This window comes from Enhydra lutris, unplaced genomic scaffold (assembly GCF_002288905.1).
Source record: "Enhydra lutris kenyoni isolate GAN:26980312 unplaced genomic scaffold, ASM228890v2 scaffoldscaffold3, whole genome shotgun sequence".
Lineage (NCBI taxonomy): Eukaryota > Metazoa > Chordata > Mammalia > Carnivora > Mustelidae > Enhydra > Enhydra lutris.
In genome coordinates, this window is record NW_019154087.1 from 60,850,792 (window position 1) to 60,871,127 (window position 20,336).

Below are 20,336 nucleotides of genomic sequence, written 5' to 3' on the forward strand. Positions count from 1 at the left end.
GAGGCAAAACTGTTTTGGGAGCTATGAAAAATTGAGGTAGGTGTACCTACCTCAAGCTGTGTGAGTCCCTTAGCCACAGATTTACAGGGTCTTCCTATTTCTGCTCCCACCCCCCGGTTCTGGTGGGGTTCTACGTAGCGTTTGGAGTTTGGGTTCTAGATTTTTGTACTGAATGAAGGTAACTATTCCCTTCATTGTAGTCTGGCCCAACAGAACTGAAGTCGAAATGTGTAATCCTATAGTTGGAAAGAACACTCCTGTCTTAAGTTCCATAAGAGGTAGGAAACTAAAATTTGTTTCTTCCAGCTGTTTTTTTTTTTTTTAATATTTTATTTATTTGACAGAGAGAGATCACAAGTGGAGAGAGAGAGAGAGAGAGAGAGAGAGAGGAGGAAGCAGGCTCCCTGCCTAGCAGAGAGCCTGATGTGGGACTCGATCCCAGGACCCTGAGATCATGACCTGAGCTGAAGGCAGAGGCTTAACCCACTGAGCCACCCAGGCAGCCCCACTTCCAGCTGTTTTGAATCAGTTAGTTAAGTCAGAAACCTAGCAGATACCTTAGGTTTTTTCTTCACTGTTCCTCACAATTTATTAGTTAACCTTATCCTCTTAAATATTTCTCAGAATTCTTTTGACTCCATAGTGTGATGTCTTACGTTATTTATGCCTTCAGTATCTCATGTTTAGGATTGTTCAAGGTTCTACTGGAATTAGGATCACCTAACTTCCCTTTCAGTGTTTTGCTCTTCTTCTGTCTTCTGTACTGGGGCTACTGATGGCTTGCTAAAATTCATAGTTGGTCATGTGGTTTGTCTTAAAAACTCTTAATGGTTTCTCATGTGTATAAATGAATAAATAAGTTCCTTTGCATAATGTATGAGCTCTTCCCTTTCTGATCTGGCCTGTGTCCACCTCTCCAGCTACTCTCTTGTTCCTTACCTCTTATTTAAGCCACCCAAGCAGGTTTTGTTACTATGCTGCTGTGTTTTTGCATGTACTTTTTTTCCCTGTCTATATTGACTTTTCACCTCATAGTTAGCCCAGTTCACTCATCCTAATCCTTCAATACTAAGCTTAAACATTCCTTTATTAAATGTTCACAGACTTTTCCAGGTAGCATACTTACGCCTTTTTAGTGTTGTCACATACCTTGTATATTCCTCTCCTGTGATATTTGTCATACCATACTATAGTTATTTCTATATCTTTTACTTCACTGCTTTGGGAATAGGGACCATATTTTACTCATTACCCCAGTACCTGGCTTTGTGCCTGGTATGTGATAGGTACTCAGTAAATGGTTTTCAGATAAATTAATAATCTGACAGCTAATTTTGGCTGTGAGGGAGATGATCCTACAAGCTGAGAGAGGGAGTGTAGGAGGACAAGCAAGTTTGGGGCAAATATTTATTCAACTTCAGTTTTGTTGAGTTAGAGTTTGCATATAGCATCCAAGTAGAGATGCGCTATTTGTTTGTTACCAATTTTTATTTATTAATCGTATAAATATTAACTGCCCCAGCAAGATTTTGTAGATATATATAAGATTATAAAATTTATATGGAAAGGCAAACTAGAACAGCTAAAGCAATTCTGAAAAATAAGAATAAAGTGTGACAAATTAGTCCAGTTTCTAGGCTTATTTCAGAGCTAGAGTAATTGAGTCTGTGGTATTGTTGTAGGTATAGACACATAGATCAGTGGAACAGAACATAGAACTGTGAAATAGACGTACACAAATATGCCCAACTAATTTTTGACAAAGGCAAAAAAACAATCGGTGAGAGAAAGAACTTTTTTCAGCAAATGCTGTTGGAACAATTGGATATCCAAATTGAAAAAAAAAAGAACTTCAACCTATGCCTTAACACCATATACAAAAACTCATGCCAAATGGATCATGGGCTTACAAATAAAATATAAAACTATAAAAAATTGAGAAGAAAATCTTTGGGAGGTAGATTTTTTAAGATTTTATTATTATTTTTTAAAATTTGACGGGCAGAGAGATCACAAGTAGGCAGAGAGGCAGGCAGAGGGGGAGGGAGAAGCAGGCTTCCTGCTGAGTAGAGAGCCTGATGCAGGGCTTGATCCCAGGACCCTGAGATCATGACTTGAGTCGAAGGCAGAGGCTTAACCCACAGCCACCCAGGCGTCCCTAGATTTTTTAGATAACACCAAAAGTATAATCCATAAAGGAAATACTGACGAATTGAACTTCATCAAAGTTAAATCTTTTTGCTCTGTGATAGACCCTATCAAAAAGAAGAAAGTCAAGGGCACTTGGCTGGCTCAGTCGGTGGAGCACGCAACTCTTGATCTCAGGGTTATGAGTTTCAGCCCTCTGTTGGGTGTAGAGGTTACTTAATAAAAAATAAAAATTAAAAAAATTAAAAAAAATAAAGTCAAGCTACAGAGTGGGAGAAAATATTTGCAAACAACATATCTGACAAAGGACTAGCATCTAGAATATATATTCTAAAGTATAAAAACTTAAGAGTAAAAAAAGCTATCCAATTAGAAAATGGGCAAAATATATGAATAATTAATTCACTGAAGAGGTTAGACAGATAGCAAATAAGCACATAAAAAGATGTTCAACATGATTAGCCTGTAGGGAAATGCAAACTAAAACTATAGTGAACTATCACTACACACTTATCAGAATGGCTAAAATAAAAAGTGATGGGGTGCCTGGGTGGCTGAGTTGTTAAGCATCTGCCTTTGGCTTATGTCATGAATTGTGCCCGGGAGTCGGACTCCTTGCTGAGTGGGGAGTCTGCTTCTCCTTCACTGTTTGCCCCCCCACCCCCACCTCATGCTCCCTCTCACACATGCGCTCTCTCTCTCTCAAAATCTTTAAAAAATGGTGACAATGGGAAATGCTGGTAAGGATGTGAAGAAACCGGATCACCCATATATTTATGGGTGGGAATGTAAAACTGGCAGTTCCTTAAAAAACTAAACAGTTCCTTAAAAAACTAAACATGCAATTACCAAATGACCCAGTTTTTGCATACTTTGACTTCTGTCTCAGAGAAATGAAGACTTAAGTTCACACAAAAACCTGTGCATGGATATTTATAGCAGCTTGATTCATAATACCCCAAATCCAGAAAAGCCAGATATTCTTCAGTGGGTGAATGGTTAAACTATGGTATAGCCATACTGTGGAATATTACTCAGCAATAAAAAGGGAAGAACTGTTGCTACATATATAACAACATTGGTGAATCTCCAGAGAATTATGCTGAATGCAAAGAGCTAATCCCCAAAAGTAACATACTGTATGGTTACATTTATATGACATACTTGAAATGGCAAAATTCTAGGAACAGAAAATAGATATGGGTTGCCAGGGGTTAAGGAGGAGTGGTGGTAGGGTTGGAAGAAAGTAGGTGTGGCTATATAAAAGGGCGACATGAGGGATGCTGTGGTGATGGACATGCTCTATATCTTGAGTGTACTATCAGTGTCAGTATTTGGATTGTGATATTGTTCTGTGGTTTTTCCAATGGTGGAAACTGAGTAAATGGTACACAGGATATCCCTGTATGATTTATTACAACTGCATGTGAAATCACAATTACTTCAAAAAGTTTAATAAAATAACATGGAACACCTAATATATGCCAGGTGCTGTGCTAATGACCATCAAATATGCAGTGCTGAACAAAAATTGACACCTTGCCAGACCTTATGATATATATTGTAGTTGGGAAGATGTTAATTAAATAGTCACATAAATAAGTATAAGATTACAACTGTAGTAAGTGATACAAAGGAGAGATCTAAGAACTAACAATGAAAATTTGACCTACTCAGGGAAAATTTGCCCAGGTAGTAAGTAGGTCAGGGAGGCTTTCCTTACTAGTTCCATGACTTTGGGTAAATTATTTAAACTCTGTGCATCGGTTTCCTCGTCTGTTAAATGAGTATAATAATAGCTTTAATCCTAAACTTTAGGATTGTGATTGTATTTAATCCAGCTATAAACTGAGTAAATTTGTGTCATGTTTAGGATGGTGTCATACATATAGTAACTCTGTTTAAGAGTTTGTTAAATAAAGACACAGTTCATATGAGATCTGAAGAATACATAGGAAGGTTAATTGGATGGCGAGGAGAGGGTTTGTTCCAAGCTAAGAGAGCTATAAGACAGGAAACAGCCTGGTAGGACTGAGACGAAGATCGGTGAGTCCAGAGTACTGCAAGAAGTACACACTTCAAAATGAAGCTACAGAACTAGGCAGAGGCCAGGCTGCATAGGGTCTTGCCTGCTGTGTTTAAGAGTTTGATAAGGTTGGTGAGAAGTGATTAGGACTTTAACCCGTGGAGTGGGGAGAGATTACTGATCAGACTTGCTTTTAGAAAAGACAATGCTGGCTGCAATATGGAGATCAGATTAGAGGGGGTCAGGATCATTGTACGTTGTGATCATTTAGGAATTTACTGCAGTAGACCAGGCTTTATCTCTGGAGATTTTCATAGGTTATTTCTAATCTTTATAACTGCAAGAATATATATGCAGGCTACTCTGTGTCTATTATGTTTTGAAATGATTTCAAATACATTTTTTGGCAATTAAAGAGGAAAAGGTGACTTTGTAGTATTTTTAATATATATTTTTTAAGATTTTATTTATTTGACAGAGAGAGCGATCACAAGTAGGCAGAGAGGCAGGCAGAGGGAGAGAGGGAGAAGCAGGCTCCTTGCTGAGCAGAGAGCCCGATGTGGGGCTCAGTCCCAGGACCCTGGGATCATGACCTGAGCTGAAGGCAGAGGCTTAACCCACTGAGCCACCCAGGCACCCCTTCAATATTTTTTTTTAAAGATTTTATTTATATATTTGAGAGAGAGAGAGAGAGAACATGAGAGGGGAGGGTCAGAGGGAGAAGCAGACTCCCTGCTGAGCAGGGACCCCCCCCCCATGCAGAACTCGATCCCAGGACCCTGAAATCAAGACCTGAGCAGTTACTTAACCCACTGAGCCACGCAGGCGCTCTTCAGTATTTTTAATATGCATAATTTCAGCTGCCACATTATGGTTTAAATCGATTTCTGTGAGCAAGCCTGGGAATTGAGTTTAGAACTTAAAAAGATTTATTACTGGTATCTAGAGTTCTGTGCATTTCCTTTATGCTCCCATAGAATTTTGGATATCATGTAGCAGTGCTGTTCAGTACCAATATTTGTGCTGCACATGTGAGCCACATGTAATTTCACTTTTTAAGCCATATTAAAAAGGTAAAGAGAAAACTTAACTAATTTTAAGTCATGTAACTCAAAATATCTGAAGTATTATTTCAACATGGAATCAACATAAAAATTATTAGCAGAATATTTGACATTCTTTTTTTGCATTAAGCCTTAGAAATCTGGTAGGTATTTTACCTTTGAGCACATCTCAGTTTGGACTAGCCATGTTCCAAGGCTACTGACAGTGATTGGTGTACAGCTCTGTGGGTTCCTAGGTTTGTAAGAATAGTTTTTTGGTTTTTTTTTTTAATTATCAAATTTGTAGAAATAACTTATCCAGCCCCGAGTTTAATAGACTTTTGGAACAGAGTTGCTCTTATTATAAAGGTGTGGGGGATAGATGTGTCAGAGATATTGGTGAAATTAAGTTTTTTTTTTTTTCCCCCCAGAGGGTAGAGAGTGAGAGGGGTGCCGGGGGGTGGGGGTGGGGAGGGGCAGGCGGAGAATTTTAAGTAGGCTCCTTGCCCAACTCAGTCTCACAACCTTGCAGTCATGACTTGAGCCAGAATAGGAGCCCCATGCTTCACCCACTGAGCTACCCAAGCACCCCGAAATTAAGTTTTAAAAACATTTTGAAAGAATTAAGTTGCCAGTTATCACTAATGGTTTTTGAGGCACTTTTAAGAATAAATGGAAGAGATATCTTGGAACTTGCTGTTTGAGGTCCCAGTACACAGGCATTTGTAATTATTTTAGAGAGATTTTTTAGTGATATGTAGCCTCCAACTAATGTTTACTGATGTGTGTTATCACATGTCTTAAAGCCCTTCTAGTCTGATCATGAGGTAAAGAAGTGAAGAATAGAATCCTTGTATTTTTTCCAAAATCTTAGCATATGTTGCTTTGATACATTAAAATTAAAAGGATTCTTGGAATTATTCATGCTTTTTTTTTTTTTTTTAAAGATTTTATTTATTTGACACAGAGAGAGAGAACACAAACAACGGGAGTGGCAGGCAGAGGGAGAGGGAGAAGCTGCCTCAATGCGGGGTTTGATTCCAGGACCCTGGGATCATGACTTGAGCCAAAGGTAGATGCTTGCTGACTGAGCCATCCAGGTGCCCCTATTCATGCTTATTTTTTAAAAGTCTTTTGGGTATTTACTCAAGAGCCACAATATTTAATTTGATTGCCTCTGTGGACACTGCAAAGTTCTTAGCATGAACAATTGTTTTCATACTATTCTGTTTTAACATTTACCTTAAACATAACACTCTTGCTTTAATTATGTTCTGACAAATATCGGTAAGTTATAATAGGCTGCCTTTGGTAGAGGTAACCCTAAAACATTGATGATGCAGTAATGCAAAGCAGCTAAGTTTTTCTTTGTATTCTGTGTGCTAGTTTTTGGTTATTCTCCCAAGACCAGATTAATATTGTTGTAGAGAGCATTTGTTTATTGAAAATTGAATACATTTTTCTTTTTAACCTTATTGACTGAATAGCAACTGGACGTTTTGACATTTGCTATTTGTATATTATGTGCCAGATGCTGAGAATAGAGACATGCTCTTGAGGAGTATTCAAAACTTCACCTTCTCTAAAGTAGTCTTTAAGTTAAGAAATTTATAATAATATGTTAAAAATAGTATTGGGCAATATTTTATTTTTCTAAAAAGAAGTATAAAATCTTTACAAATAATTTTTAATTGTTGTAGCTCTTTGAGGTTATTTTTCCCTGTGCAGAAGGATGGTTTACTAAGGACAAGAGATTGTCTTAAAACACTTCAAATCCTCAGTGTAGAATTCAGCCCTAGAATTGGAGTATGTTTAGTGCCATTACCTTTTATTTTCATAGGTAGTTATTATGACATATTCTTGTTTTACAAGGCTTACTGGTTTGACTGCTTTTATGACTGTATCTTTCAAGTTCCACACATGAACCTTTCAAGGCTATTGCTAATATCTTGAACTCTCATTTAGATGTTGAGCAGATAAGGTGCATTTAAAAAATCAAACTATTTAGGAGTCATATTGTTTTTAGAGAGTAAGAACAATGAAAACAAGCATTTTTGGTATTATTGATTTGAAAAAATGAAAATTATTGCTTATTATCATATTTTCCATGGCTGATACTTGACAATGGACTCTGAAGATTTAAATTTTAAAATAATGAAAGGAGAATGAAATTAATACTAAAAAAATTTACAACATTTTAAAATTAGTACTTGCATCTGGCAAAATACTCAAAAGGGACAAAAGAGTCTCCCTTTTGGACCTGGTACTTCAGTCTTTTTGTTCTTTTCTCCTGTAGGCAACTTTCTTGGAAATCCCTCCAGAGATAGTCTGTATGTACACAAACAGTTATACACTGTATTTCTTCCTCTCCTCTCCCTGATTCCCCTGCCTTTTTTGGATAAGAAACCCCCTATACTGTAGTATACCTTAAACGCTTCTTTATACTTAAAAAAAAAAAAAAAAGATTTATTATTAGAAAGAGAGAGAGTGCATGTACATGCTCAAGGTCATGCGAGTAGGGGGAGGGGCACAGGAAGAGGGAGAGAGAATCCCAAAGCAGACTTCCCTGCTGTGCGTGGAGCCCAATACCTGCTCAGTCTCATGATCCATGAGATCATGACCTTAGCCAAAATCATGAGTTGGACACTTAATTGACTGAACCTCCCAGGTACCCCACTTCTTTGTCCTTTTACGTTTTTTTAAATATTTATTTAAAGATTTTATTTATTTGAGACAGAGAGCAGGGGGAGAGGCAGAGGAAGAGGGGGAGGGGCAGAGGGAGACTACTAGCTGAGTTGGGAGCCTGATGCAGGGCTTGATCCCCAGACCCTGAGATCATGACCTGAGCCGAAGGCAGATGCTTAACGAACTGAGCCACCCAGGTGCCCCTTCTCTGTACTTTTTTAACTAAACAGTTGATCTTGCAGATTGCTTTATGCCACTTCCCAGAGAAATCCATTCCTTTTTGTAGCTGCATAGTGAGAATGGAATTATTAAATTATCCCAAAAGACAGAGAGTTAGCTGTTGTTAACAGTAAATGACCTTAATATTTTTTTAAATATAGAAATCAAAAGTTTCTTTTTGACCTGTTAAGCTAGGTGATTTTCATTAGATATTGCAAAAATGTTAAAACCATTTTTTTCTTCTTTTTTCAGATAATCAGACAGCTAAATGGAGTCTGAGCAGCTGTTCCATAGAGGATACTATAGAAACAGCTACAACAGTATAACAAGTGCAAGTAGTGATGAGGAGCTTTTAGATGGAGCAGGTGTTATTATGGACTTTCAGACTTCTGAAGATGACAATTTGTTAGATGGTGACACAGCAGTTGGTAAGTTTGGCATTACAGCTTTTAATATTTGTGGTAATTAATGTCTAATAAATTATACATTTTTGTGGTTGATTTTTTGCATACCTTTTTATTTTTTAATTGAGTTGATTCATATAACATAAACAACCATTTTAAGGTGTTCAGTTCAGTGGCATTTAGCACATTCATGTTGTGCAACTACCACTTTTATCTAGTTCCGAAACATTTTCATTACCTCAAAAGAAAACCTTGTTAAAAAAAAAAAAAAAAAGAAAGAAAGAAAAAGAAAACCTTATATATGAGTAAGCTTAAAAATTTAAATGTAGGGGTGCCTGGGTGGCTCAGTGGTTAAAGCCTCTGCCTTCGGCTCAGGTCATGATCTCAGGGTCGTGGGATCAAGTCCCGCATCGGGCTCCCTACTCAGCAGGGAGCCTGCCTCCTCCTCCTCTCTCTCTCTGCCTGCCTCTCTGCCTACTTGTGATCTGTCAAATAAATTAAAAAAAAAATCTTAAAAAAAAATTTAAATGTAACATAGTATGGAGATGTATACAACTATAATTGGGATCCTCAGAGAAATAGAACCTGATAGCATATATAGAGAGATATCCAGAAAGAGATTTCTGATGAAAGATTGCCTCACATGATTGTAGAGGCTGAATCCTACAATCTGTCATCTGTGAATTGAAAGCCCAGGAAAGCTGGTGATATAGTTTTAGTCTAAACCCAGGGACCTGAGAACCAAGGTAGCCAGTGGTGTAAGTTTCAAAGCTGCAGATCTAGAAGTACTGATGTCTGAAGGCAGAAGATAGATGTTTCATCCAGCAAAGAGCTGTTTCACCTTTCCTCTCCCTTTTGTTCTATTCAGATCCTCAACTGATTGGATGATGCTCACTTGCCATTGGTTAGGTCACCTTTTTTAAGTCTACTGAGTCAAATGCTAATCTCTTCTGGAAAGACCCTCACAAACATACCTATAAATAATGTTTCACCAGCTATCTGGGCATCCCTTTGCTCAGTGAAGTTGACATATAAAATTAGCCATCATAACAATCAGCAGATCATATGTGTAGAAATTATACAAAGTGAACATATGGTTATTATTATCCCTCAATCGAAAAATAAAGCATTACCTGTTCCTTCAGAATTCTCCCTTGTTTCCCTTCCAATTTCAAAGGTAACTATTATTTTGACTTCTATTGGTATTTAAACTTTATATAAATGGAATTATATTATTTATACTCTATTGTGTCTGGTTCATTTATGTTTTGAGATTCATCTATGTTGCTGAATATAGCAGTAATTATTTTCATTGCCATGTAGTATCTCATTGTGTAAATATGCTGCTGTTTTTCTGTTCTATTCATCATATATTGTTGGCGGATATTTAGTTTTTTTTTTTCCTTTCAGATTTTGGTCACTAATAATGCTGTTATGAATTTTCACGTACCTGTATTTTAGCACACATAATATTATTCAAATCTGGGGGGTTTATACCCTGGAATGGAATTCTTAGGTGATAGGGAATGTGGATCTCAGTAGTACTAGCTCCTGTCAAAGATAGTTTCAAAGTAGTTATAGCATGTTCATTATACCAGGTGTGTGTGAGAGTTCTAGTTCCTCCCCATCTTCACTAATACTTGATATTTTCAGTCTTAAAAATTTTGGCTATTCTAGTGTGGGTGCAGCATTCTCACATTTTGGGTTTATTTTACATTTGTCTGAAGGCTTAGGAGTTTAAATACCTCTTTTGCATGTTTATTGGATTTTTAGATTGCCTCTTTAGTCTTATTGCCTATTTTATGAGTACTTTATGCATTCTGATTAAGAGTCCTTTATCAGGTATATGTATTGCAGATGTCTTTTCTTGCTCTGGCATGCCTTTTCACTTTCTTAATGTAATCTTTTGATGAAGATGCCATCAATTCTAATAAAATCCAGTTCATCTTTTCCTTTATTTTTGTCTTTTTTGTGTTCTGTTTAAGATCTCTTTCCATACCTCAAGGTCATGAAGGAATTAGCAGATTTTCTTCTGGAAGTTTTATTTTTTGTGCCTTTCACATTTAGATTTATCATCTATCTTGCCACTAATTTTTATATGTGATGTAAGTTAAAGATTTAGATTCATTTTTTCTCCATATGGATAACTAGTTTATCCAGCACTATTTATTGAAAAGACCTTCCATTCTCCTGTGTACTGTGGTGACATCTTTATCATCTATCAAGTGGATATATTTCTGTAGATCTGTTTCTGGATTTTCTACTCTGTTATATTGAAATATTTTTATTTCTTTATGCCAGCATATATATTAAGTTTTGTTTTTCACTTTGGTCTTTTATTGACCTGTAGACCATGTAATGTAGTCCATTTACATTTAATGTAATCACCGATATAGTTGAGTTTAAATCTATTGTTTTTGTTTCCTGTTTGTCATGGCCCTTCTTTTTCTCTATTTCTGTTCTTCTTGGTATTTTGTTAGTTACACACTGTCTTGTATTTTGTTTGGTGCATTACTTTAGAGATGATAACATGCACTCTTGACTTTTTAGTTCTATAAAATTAGTACTTTTACCACTCTATGTAGAATGCAAGGACCTTAGGATATTTTACTTCATTTTATCCCCTCTCCCACTTTTTGTGCTGTTGTTGTTGTTGTCTGTTTTAATTTTGCATATATTTTATATTTCACAAGACATTACTGTTTTATGTCAGAGTCTATTTATTTTTTCAAGATTTTATTTGAGAGAGAGAGAGAGAGACCAATGCACACAAGCAGAGGGAGGGACAGAGGGAGAGGGAGAAACAGATTCTCCACTGAGCAGGGAGCACAGTAGGGCCTCATCCCAGGACCTTGGGATGGTAACCTGAGCTGAGGGCAGATGCTGTATGGACTGAGGCACCCAGGCACCCTGTTAGTGTCTATTTAGATTTAGCTGCATCTTTACTTTTTCTGTTGCTCTTCATTCTGTATTGCATTTTCATGTTTCGGTCTGGGTTAGTTATCTTTCTGCCTGAACAACTCTCATTAGTATTTCCTTTCATTACTATTAACAATAAGTTCAGTCAGTGTTTGTAAAAGTTTTTGTTTCCCCTTTATTTTTGTAGGATATATTTGCAGTTATATATTTCCAGATCTATAGTTCTTTTCTTTTCTTTTCTGATTTTATTTATTTGACACACAGAGAGAGCATGTGAAATAGGAAGGGGGAGCAGCAGGCAGAGGGAAAAGTAGGCTCCTGGGGAGTAGGAAGCCCACTGTGGGGCTTGATCCCAGGACCCTGGGATCATGATCTGAGCTGAAGGCAGATGGTTAACCAACTGAGCCACCTAGGCATCCCCATAGTCATTTTCTTTCTTTTTTAAAATTTTTTACAATTTCATTTATTTGAGAGAGAGAGCTTGCGTGCATGCAAGAGAGAGAGAGCAGGAGCATGAGCGGGGGTGGGGGAGTAGAGGGAGAGGAAGAAACAGGCTTCCTGCTAAGTAAGGACTCTGGGATCATGACCTAAGCCAAAGGCAGATGTTCAACGGGCTGAGCCACTGAGGATTCCCCTATAGTCATTTTCTTTGAACACTTTAAAGATAAATTCTTGTGTCATTTGCTTTCCATTATTTCTGTTGAGAAGTCAGCTATCGGTCTAATTTTTTCCCTTTTTGCTGCTTTTAAGAATTTTTTCTTTATTTTCGGTTTGGTTTTGAGAAACTTAACCAGGGTTGCCTAAGTGTGGTTTTCTTTGTATTTATCCTGTCTGGGGTTATTAGAGCCTCCTGAATTGTGACTTGATTTTTATTTTTCCTTTTTCCTTTTTTTTTTTTAAAATCTTTGGATAATTTTGACCAGTGAATCCTCAAGTCTTGTTTCTGCCATTCTTTCTGCCATCTCCTTTTAGGACTCCAGTTACATGTGTTAGATCTTTTCTTTGAGATCCTTGTGTTTCTTAGGCACTCCTCTTAGGCACTTTGTTTTTGTTTTTTTAATCTTTTTTTTTTTTTCCTTTTCATTTGGATCTTTTAACTCATTTGGGTAAATACCAAGGAATGTAATAGCTGGATCATATGGGAAGAGTATGTTTAGTTTTATAAGAAACTGTGAAATTGTCTTTTAAAGTGGTTGTACCATTTGCATTCCCACCAACAGTGAATGTACATGTCACATTTGGTGTTGTCAGTAGTTTGGATTTTAGCTGTTACAATAGGTGTGTAATGGTATCTCATTGTTTTCTATCAAGTTTTGAATTTCAGTTATTTTTCAGCCATCACATTTCGATTTGATTAATTTCCTATAAATTGCTATACTGTGGGAGAAATTCTCTGTTGTTTTTTTTTTTTAAACATATTAATTACTTGTTTAAAGTCCATACCTGAATATTCTACATGGACCTCTGGGTCTTTATGTGTTGCCTATTTTTATCTCTTGTTTTTCCAGTCTTTTGACCTAGACTTCAGGTATGCTTTTTAATTTTTCATTGAATGCTGGATATTGTATACAAAAAATTAAAGATGCTCTGGATGAGGATACCTTCACCTGTAGTGTGTTTAATTTTTTTCTTGGTAGACAGGTTGTGTAGAAGCAAATTACATTGATCCCATTAAAGATCAAGAGAATTTGCCTCATGGTTTTAGACTTTCTAGATGGTCTATATTTTGACTTACTTTATTTTTAGGGCATAGCCCTTGAGGATTTTAGTAGAAAGCTATGTGTTTACTAAGACTCCTTGTCTTTGTTGGGTGCTGAAATTTAGTTTTTATCTCCTTACATTTTGAGACTACTGACAGCTTTGCTTATCAGTTTAGTCTCTTAACCACTTTTTGCTTAGTTTCTTGGCCTCTTGCTCATGAAATTTAGGAACCATAAATATTTTTAGGGGAAAAGTATCATAGAATGATTTGTTCTATCTCATTTCTCCAGGGTATTGAACCATTCAAGTCCACATTGGTGATTCTGAACTTCAGATCCTGTCTCCTTGACCCCGTAAGACTGCCAAAAGCTCCCCACTTTCACTTTCTGCTAGGGTTCTCAGTCTCTATACTTATAAATCAGGAAAAGGCTCAAGGGCAAAAAGTTGTTGAGACTATTGTTTACCTGCTCCATTTTTTTCTTCAGAATCTTGCCACTTTAAGTTCTTAGTGCCTTGTATGTTCCCTGGCAGTTCTGGATATTTTTTGATTAAGAAAAAATAAATACAGAAAGAAAATGCAGTATTTTGCTATTATTAGTCATTTGCTGTCTTCATTACTAATGTGTTTTTTCCTAATTTAATTATAAAGTTATAAACCAGTTAAACACATATATCCATAATTTGGAAAATCAGGTGATATTTAATAGTGTACCCATTTTTCTGTGTTTGAGTAGCTTCTTGGCTCTTTATATACAGGTACAGAATTAACTCTTTATATACAGATACAGAATTAACTAAAGGAAGTAAAAACCCTTAGGAGGACCTAAGTGTTTCCATCTTTACACGCTGCCATCAACTATTGATCATGTCTTTATTTGTGGTTTTCAATAGGAGAGAGTACCAATTAGGAAGGAATGGGCAAGGGTATAAAAAAGGATTTTTTTGTTGCTCTTTTTCTTACCAGAGAAGATACTTTTCCTAGAACTGTATCAGTAGATTTCTTATATCACTGGCTAGAATTGGATCACACGCCCATACCTAGGCTGATCACTGACAAAGAGGAATGGGATTACTGACTGGTTAGAACAATCATAATTTGTTCCTTGGAATTAGGCACAATGCCAGCCAAACAAAGTTAAAATTCTGTTAGCAAGGAAGAAATTGGAGTACCGTAGACTAAGCAGCCATTTGTGTTTTCCGTACAGATTCGGTTCTTGAAGGTTAGTTTAGTTGAAGTATAAAATGTGGAACAGCAGTTGACAGTTAACTATGTAAGTGTTAAATTGGGTGGTACAGATTTTAGATGTTATACTTCAAAGAAAAAGGATATTATTTTGATAACCCTTTAGAATTGCAAAGAGTGTTCTAGAAGGGGAGCTAATACATGAAGTCCCAGCAGTAGGAAAATGTATTATGTTGTGAGACGGTGAATGTTCTTTTGTAAGGTAGTGATATCCTTTCTTTCAGCATAGCTGATAGGGTTCTGTTAACAGCGATTGGAAGGGGAACATCCTGGAAGAAATGGTCTCAGATCTACCCTCATGGACTAGGGCAGATGCAGATGTCAGAGGAAAGAGCTTGTTTCTGTGTCTGCTTAATATCTGGGCAGCATTTAAGTGGATAGTTGGACAAGCAGTCGGGTATTAAATATTCTTTCATGACTCTGTATCTTTTTAGTATACCGGAAAAATGAGGAGTTGATCACTGGAAAGTACTGATAGTGTTTTGGCATATGTGTTGAATGAAGATCTGTTATGTTTAGTGGCTTTTAAGTTGTAGACCTATAATTACATCCTGGCTCTGCCAGTTACTACCTCTGCAAGTCACTTAGCCTCTCTATGCCTTGGTTTTGTTTTGTTTTTTTTCCTCTTTAAAGAGTAGGAGTACTCTCTAAATGATTGCTCTGAGAATTAAGTGTGTGTTGAGACTTTAATATGTGAATAACATATGTAGAATCTTTAGCACAGTAACTAGTTAATGGTAAGGACTCTAGCTATTTCTGTTTTCTTCTATATTCCTTTCCTGTTGGATATATTGGACTCTATCTTCTGGCAGATGTAAAATATTTTCACAAAGGATACCTAACCTCCACTTTCTGTTACGAGGCCTTCTAGTGGCTTCTATTCAGTCTTAGGCTTTGTTAGGCTCTTCAGTTTCCTAAAGAAAACTGGCTGAAATAAACAAATAACTATTATAACTCCAAAAGATAATTCTAAAATCACTGCTATGTAATGTGTAGTAAACCTTCAGCAAAAAAAAAAAATAGATAAAAATAAATTAAAAACAAACACACGTGACTTCTGAAACCTTCTACAGAATCCATCTATACAAAATACTCTAAAATAAATCTGTGAATCTTGCCAGAATATCATAAATGTACTGTATACTAATGCCTCCAGAAGCAGTGTAGCCCAGCAGACATCTTGATTTTAGACTTCTGACTTCCAGAACTGCAAGAGAATAAATTTGTATTGTTTTAAACCACAAAGTTTGTGGTAATTTGTTACATTAGCAGTAGGAAACTGATCATATATATCATTTAAATAATAATACATGTATTATTATGAAAAGTTTCAGCCTTATCAGTCCCCTGAAAAGGATCTCGGGGGTTTTCAGGGGTCTGTAGAACACACTTGGCCCCACGTTGAAAGTTCTGTTTCAAGATAAGCCAGCCACAGAATGCACATTGGGTAACTGAATAGAATGACTTGTATTACAGGCCATAAGAGTGGAAAGGCTTATATTTAAAGGGCAAAATCTTTATAATGTGTTATCATTTCTCTTAAAATTTTATATATATATATGTACACACAACTTTGGAGAGAAATACACCAAAATAATGATTTTTCTCTTGGTGTTGGAATTTGGCTGCTTTTAATCTTCTTCGTGCCTTGCAGTGTTTTCCAAATTGTCACTAGCTTGGCTACACATCTATAAAACTGACCTGAAACTTATAAGTCATTATAAGGTGTATTTTCAACGTAGGAGGATAGAATATATTTCTTTAATAGTTTGTTGACTTGCTTGATAACTTAAATATTTAATCACGTGGCAGATGAGTCTTCCTTTGTACTCTTGGTCTGGGCCTTGTCAGTGTTAGGGTTTGGGCATATGCCAGGCTGTTGTATCTCCAGGTCTTTGAACATGTTTCCTTTGCCCATATACCAGTTATTGCTTGTACTTTGCTTCTCATGTTAGACCTCACTTCCTCTGGAAAGCCTTACCAGACTTTCCAGCTTTGTGCTAGGGGCCCCTCCTATCTAGTTAATTGTATTGCTTTTACTGTGTTTGCTTTCTTGACTTTCCTTACTTGCCTTTTTCTTTATAGGCTGCCCTCCTCCTAGATTAAGCTGTACTTTCTTTCAGTATAATTATCCTGGTAAATCTTGTTGGCTTGTATGTTGTTTATTTTTCTGCCTACGTGGTTTTAGAGCTGATCCATTATGTATTGATTACATATTTTAACTCTTGATGAGCAATCTTATTTTCCTTATTTCTAGACTTTGTGAGGGCAGGATATTAGTATATCATGGGCAGCCACATATGCTGTTTATTTTATCCTCCCTTCTTAAAATGCATAATATATTGGCATGCACACAGCAGAAGCTCATTGAAAGGTTGCTGTTTTATAAAAAAATATATTTTACCATATTTGCCAATCATCTTTTAGGATTTTTAGGAGTATTTTTTCCTTTTCATTTGTTGAACTAATATGGCTATATAGAGAAAAGTTTTGATTTAACTGGACACCTAGGAAGCCTAGGATATTCAGTGGAGTAGCAGGAACTATGAGTATACCCATATTGTTACAGCTGTATTGCCAAGGGTCCCACCATGGTGATGGTGTTGTCTGAGAGGAAGAAGGCAAAGGATGGAAGATATTCGCTCTATCAATATCAATATCTAGCTCCCTGACATTACTCATTGTCATCACTTCTATTTCTCAGTTTTCTTATCTGAAAAATGAATGCAAAATATCTATTCTACCCACCCAACTCCGCTCAGTTTTTGGAAACAAAAGAATGTAATAAAGGGTGGAAGTCTTGCTATTATGTTTGAGGGTCATTTGTGGCAATTTTGGCTTGGGTACTCAAAGTTTAAACTTATTTAACTTGTGCAACTTTGAGATTACATGTTGACCTTCAGATAGATTATCCTGGGTTCACAAAAATCTTAAATGGTTAACTCCAGGACTTAATAATGGATTGCCCTGGAGAGATGCTGATTCTAGAACTGGGCAAGGAATATACAAGATGAGCCCAGATTATGTGTAATACCAGAAGTAAGGAAGTGTCAAAACAAAACAGAACAAAAAAACAAACACAAAAGGGTGAGGGATTGTCCAAGGAACACAGGAATTAACCTGAAAGAGCTCCAAATAGCCAAAACTGGAAAATTTGAGCAACAAAATAAATAGTGCACAATTAGATTATAACCAAAGTATAAAATAAATATAAATGAGCATGTATATATGATGTAAGTGATAGACATTGATATAAATGATTGAATGAATAAATAAATGGAGGAAAAGAGACAGGTCTCCCTTGTAGAAGAATTCCAAATAATTTATGTAAATATTCCTTCCTCATGGAGGAGGAGCTTACTTCCTACCTCCTTTCCCTTAAGGGTGTGCTAGACTTAGTGACTTACTTCCAAAGAATAAAGTAGGAAAAGAAGGAGAAAATAGTAACTTTGCAGTGGAGAAGCGTGGCAAACATTACTGTAACCAAGTAAGGGAGGTTAATATCACCAGTGATATCATGTGGATATTACATACTCCTATGATGTGACAGGTTGGGCACTTTACCTTTGTGATAATTCTTTTCAAAGACCCATAATTCCACTCTAACCCCAAGAGAAACAATAGACAGATCTCCACTGGGGAGGACATTTTGCAGGATACTTCACCAGTCAAGGTCATGAAAAATCAGGAAAGACTGAGAAGTTGTCGTAGGCCAGAGGAGTTTAGGGAGACATGTTAAAATACACTGTGATATCTTGGATTGAAACCTGGAATAGGAAGAGGACATGAATATAAAAACTGGTAAAAAAGATAAGGTCTGGAGTTTACTTAATAGTTATGTACCATTGCCAGTTTCTTAGTTTAGACAAATGTACTATGGGAATAAAAGATATTAACAGTTGAGAAAACTGAGTGGGAGGTATTTGGGACCTCTTTGTACTGTCTTTGCAACTTTCTGCAGATCTAAAATTAGTTCATAATAAAGTTTATTTTAAAAAATGAGTTGGGAAGAGTTAGCTATTTATTTCAATTTTATTTTTTAAAAAGATGTTATTTATTTGCTTGAGAGAGAGAGAGAGCATGAGAGGGTAGAGGGTCAGAGGGAGAAGCAGACTCCCCACCGAGCAGGGAGCCCTATGCGGGCCTTGATCCTGGGACTCTAGGATCGTGACCAGAGCCAAAGGCAGTCATTTAACTAACTGAGCCACCCAGGTGCCCCTAACTTCTTAAATAATAAAAGCAAAAATGTGTTTATTGTAGGAAACATGAATGATAAAAATATAAGTTAGTAAGTAAAAGTTTTTCATAATCCTGCTACACATCGATAACTGATAATTCTGGTATTTTACTTAAGATTCAGTTCTATGCATATTCCATTCAGTAAATAATTATTAGGCTCCTTTTGGGCCAGACACCATGCGAGGTGGTTGGTGGTTGAATTGTTGCTAAGGTAAAAAGCCTGAATGCTGCTAAGATAGAGTTGGTTGCTTTCTGTGAATTAGAATAATGAAGTTCTTTGATATCAATTGCAGGTAGAAAACATTAATAAAGTAATCCAGGAGTAATTTTTTTAGTAAATATAGTGTCCTTGCATGTGGCTTTATAGGCAAAAAAAAAATTACTTAGTGTAAAGTTGTGGTAGAACTCCAGAAATCCCAGAAATGTATTTTGATGATCTGATTTTGCTCAGCGTTTTAAAGGTTACATTTGTGCATGTTGTCTTTAGTAGATGACAGGTTCATTTTAGTCTTACTGTTTTATCTGACATGTACAGATAACATTGATGGCATTGTTCTAATAATGAGGCACTTGGCTCCAAATCTAAATTTGTTGGGGCACCTGGGTGATTTAATAGGCATCCAACTCTTGATTTCGGCTCAGCTCGTGTTCTCAGGGTTATGAGATTGAGCCCCACGTCAGGCTCAGTGTGGAGCCTGTTCTCTCTCTGCTCCCCAGTCCCCCAGGATAAATAGATAAATAAAATCTTTAAAAAATTTTGAATTTGGCAACATTAACTATTAAGCCTTTAAAAAGCATTGAGATGGTTATATCATGAATCTTCTCGGTAAAGGGTTTTTTAGAAATTCTTTAAGTTAATAAAATACTACCACTACCATTTAATGACTCTCTGTTGGGAAAAGGTCACAACTCTTTCAAATGGTCTACTCAGAATTATTTTTAGAAATAAATAATTCTAAGGTTCATGTGATACTTATTCTAAGCAGTGTCGTGTTCTTAATAAATTTGACACTCTTTATATTCTGTTGCCAATTGTCTTGTAAACATTTTCTGCACCTGCATCTCCAGGTCACTTCAGTCAGAGCAACCTATTTCACCTACCTAATACATGTGGGGTAAGGGACTTCCCTAATTTGTGTGTTTGTGTAAGAGCATGGTAATGCATTTAGGGAAAACTAACCCATACTGAGTTTATGAAGTGCTGTCATTGAAGATGTTACTAATGAACAAAGGAAAAGAACTTGGTATTATAAAGTGACACCTTGATAAAAATAGCCTAAAATACCAGTGGAAAGCCAGTCAAAAGCCAGTCAAATACTATCATCATAAAGGTCACTGGAGGGACACCTGGGTGGCTCAGTCAGTTAAGTGTCTGACTCTTGGTTTCAGCTCATGTCATGATGCTAGGGTTGCAGGATTAAGCCCAGCATTGGGCTCTGTGCTAAGTGGGAGTCTGCTTGAGATTCTGTCCCTCTGCCCATTCCCCCCATACATGCACATATCTGCATTCTCTCTCTGTAAATAAATCTTTTTAAAAAATCACTGGAAAGAAGTGAGCCTAGTTTTTATTGAAATATATAGAACCTGATGATTTATACCTCAAATATTAACTGCAATTATTACTATTGCTCTACAAAAAATTAAATTATTTATTTATTTATTATTATTATTTTTAAAGATTTTATTTATTTATTTGATAGAGAGACAGT

At 36.4% G+C, this 20,336-nt stretch overlaps 1 protein-coding gene across 2 annotated transcripts in view; it reads left to right on the forward strand.

Moving 5' to 3' along the window:
* Positions 1 to 20,336, forward strand: part of LOC111154636 (chloride voltage-gated channel 3) — a 95,008-nt gene that overhangs the window by 4,105 nt on the left and 70,567 nt on the right. For both annotated transcript variants that reach the window (XM_022514384.1, XM_022514404.1), the window contains exon 2: positions 8,374 to 8,549. In XM_022514384.1, the coding sequence (XP_022370092.1) occupies positions 8,390 to 8,549 (160 nt within the window). In that variant the 5' untranslated portion in view covers positions 8,374 to 8,389. The remainder of the gene's footprint in view (positions 1 to 8,373; positions 8,550 to 20,336) is intronic.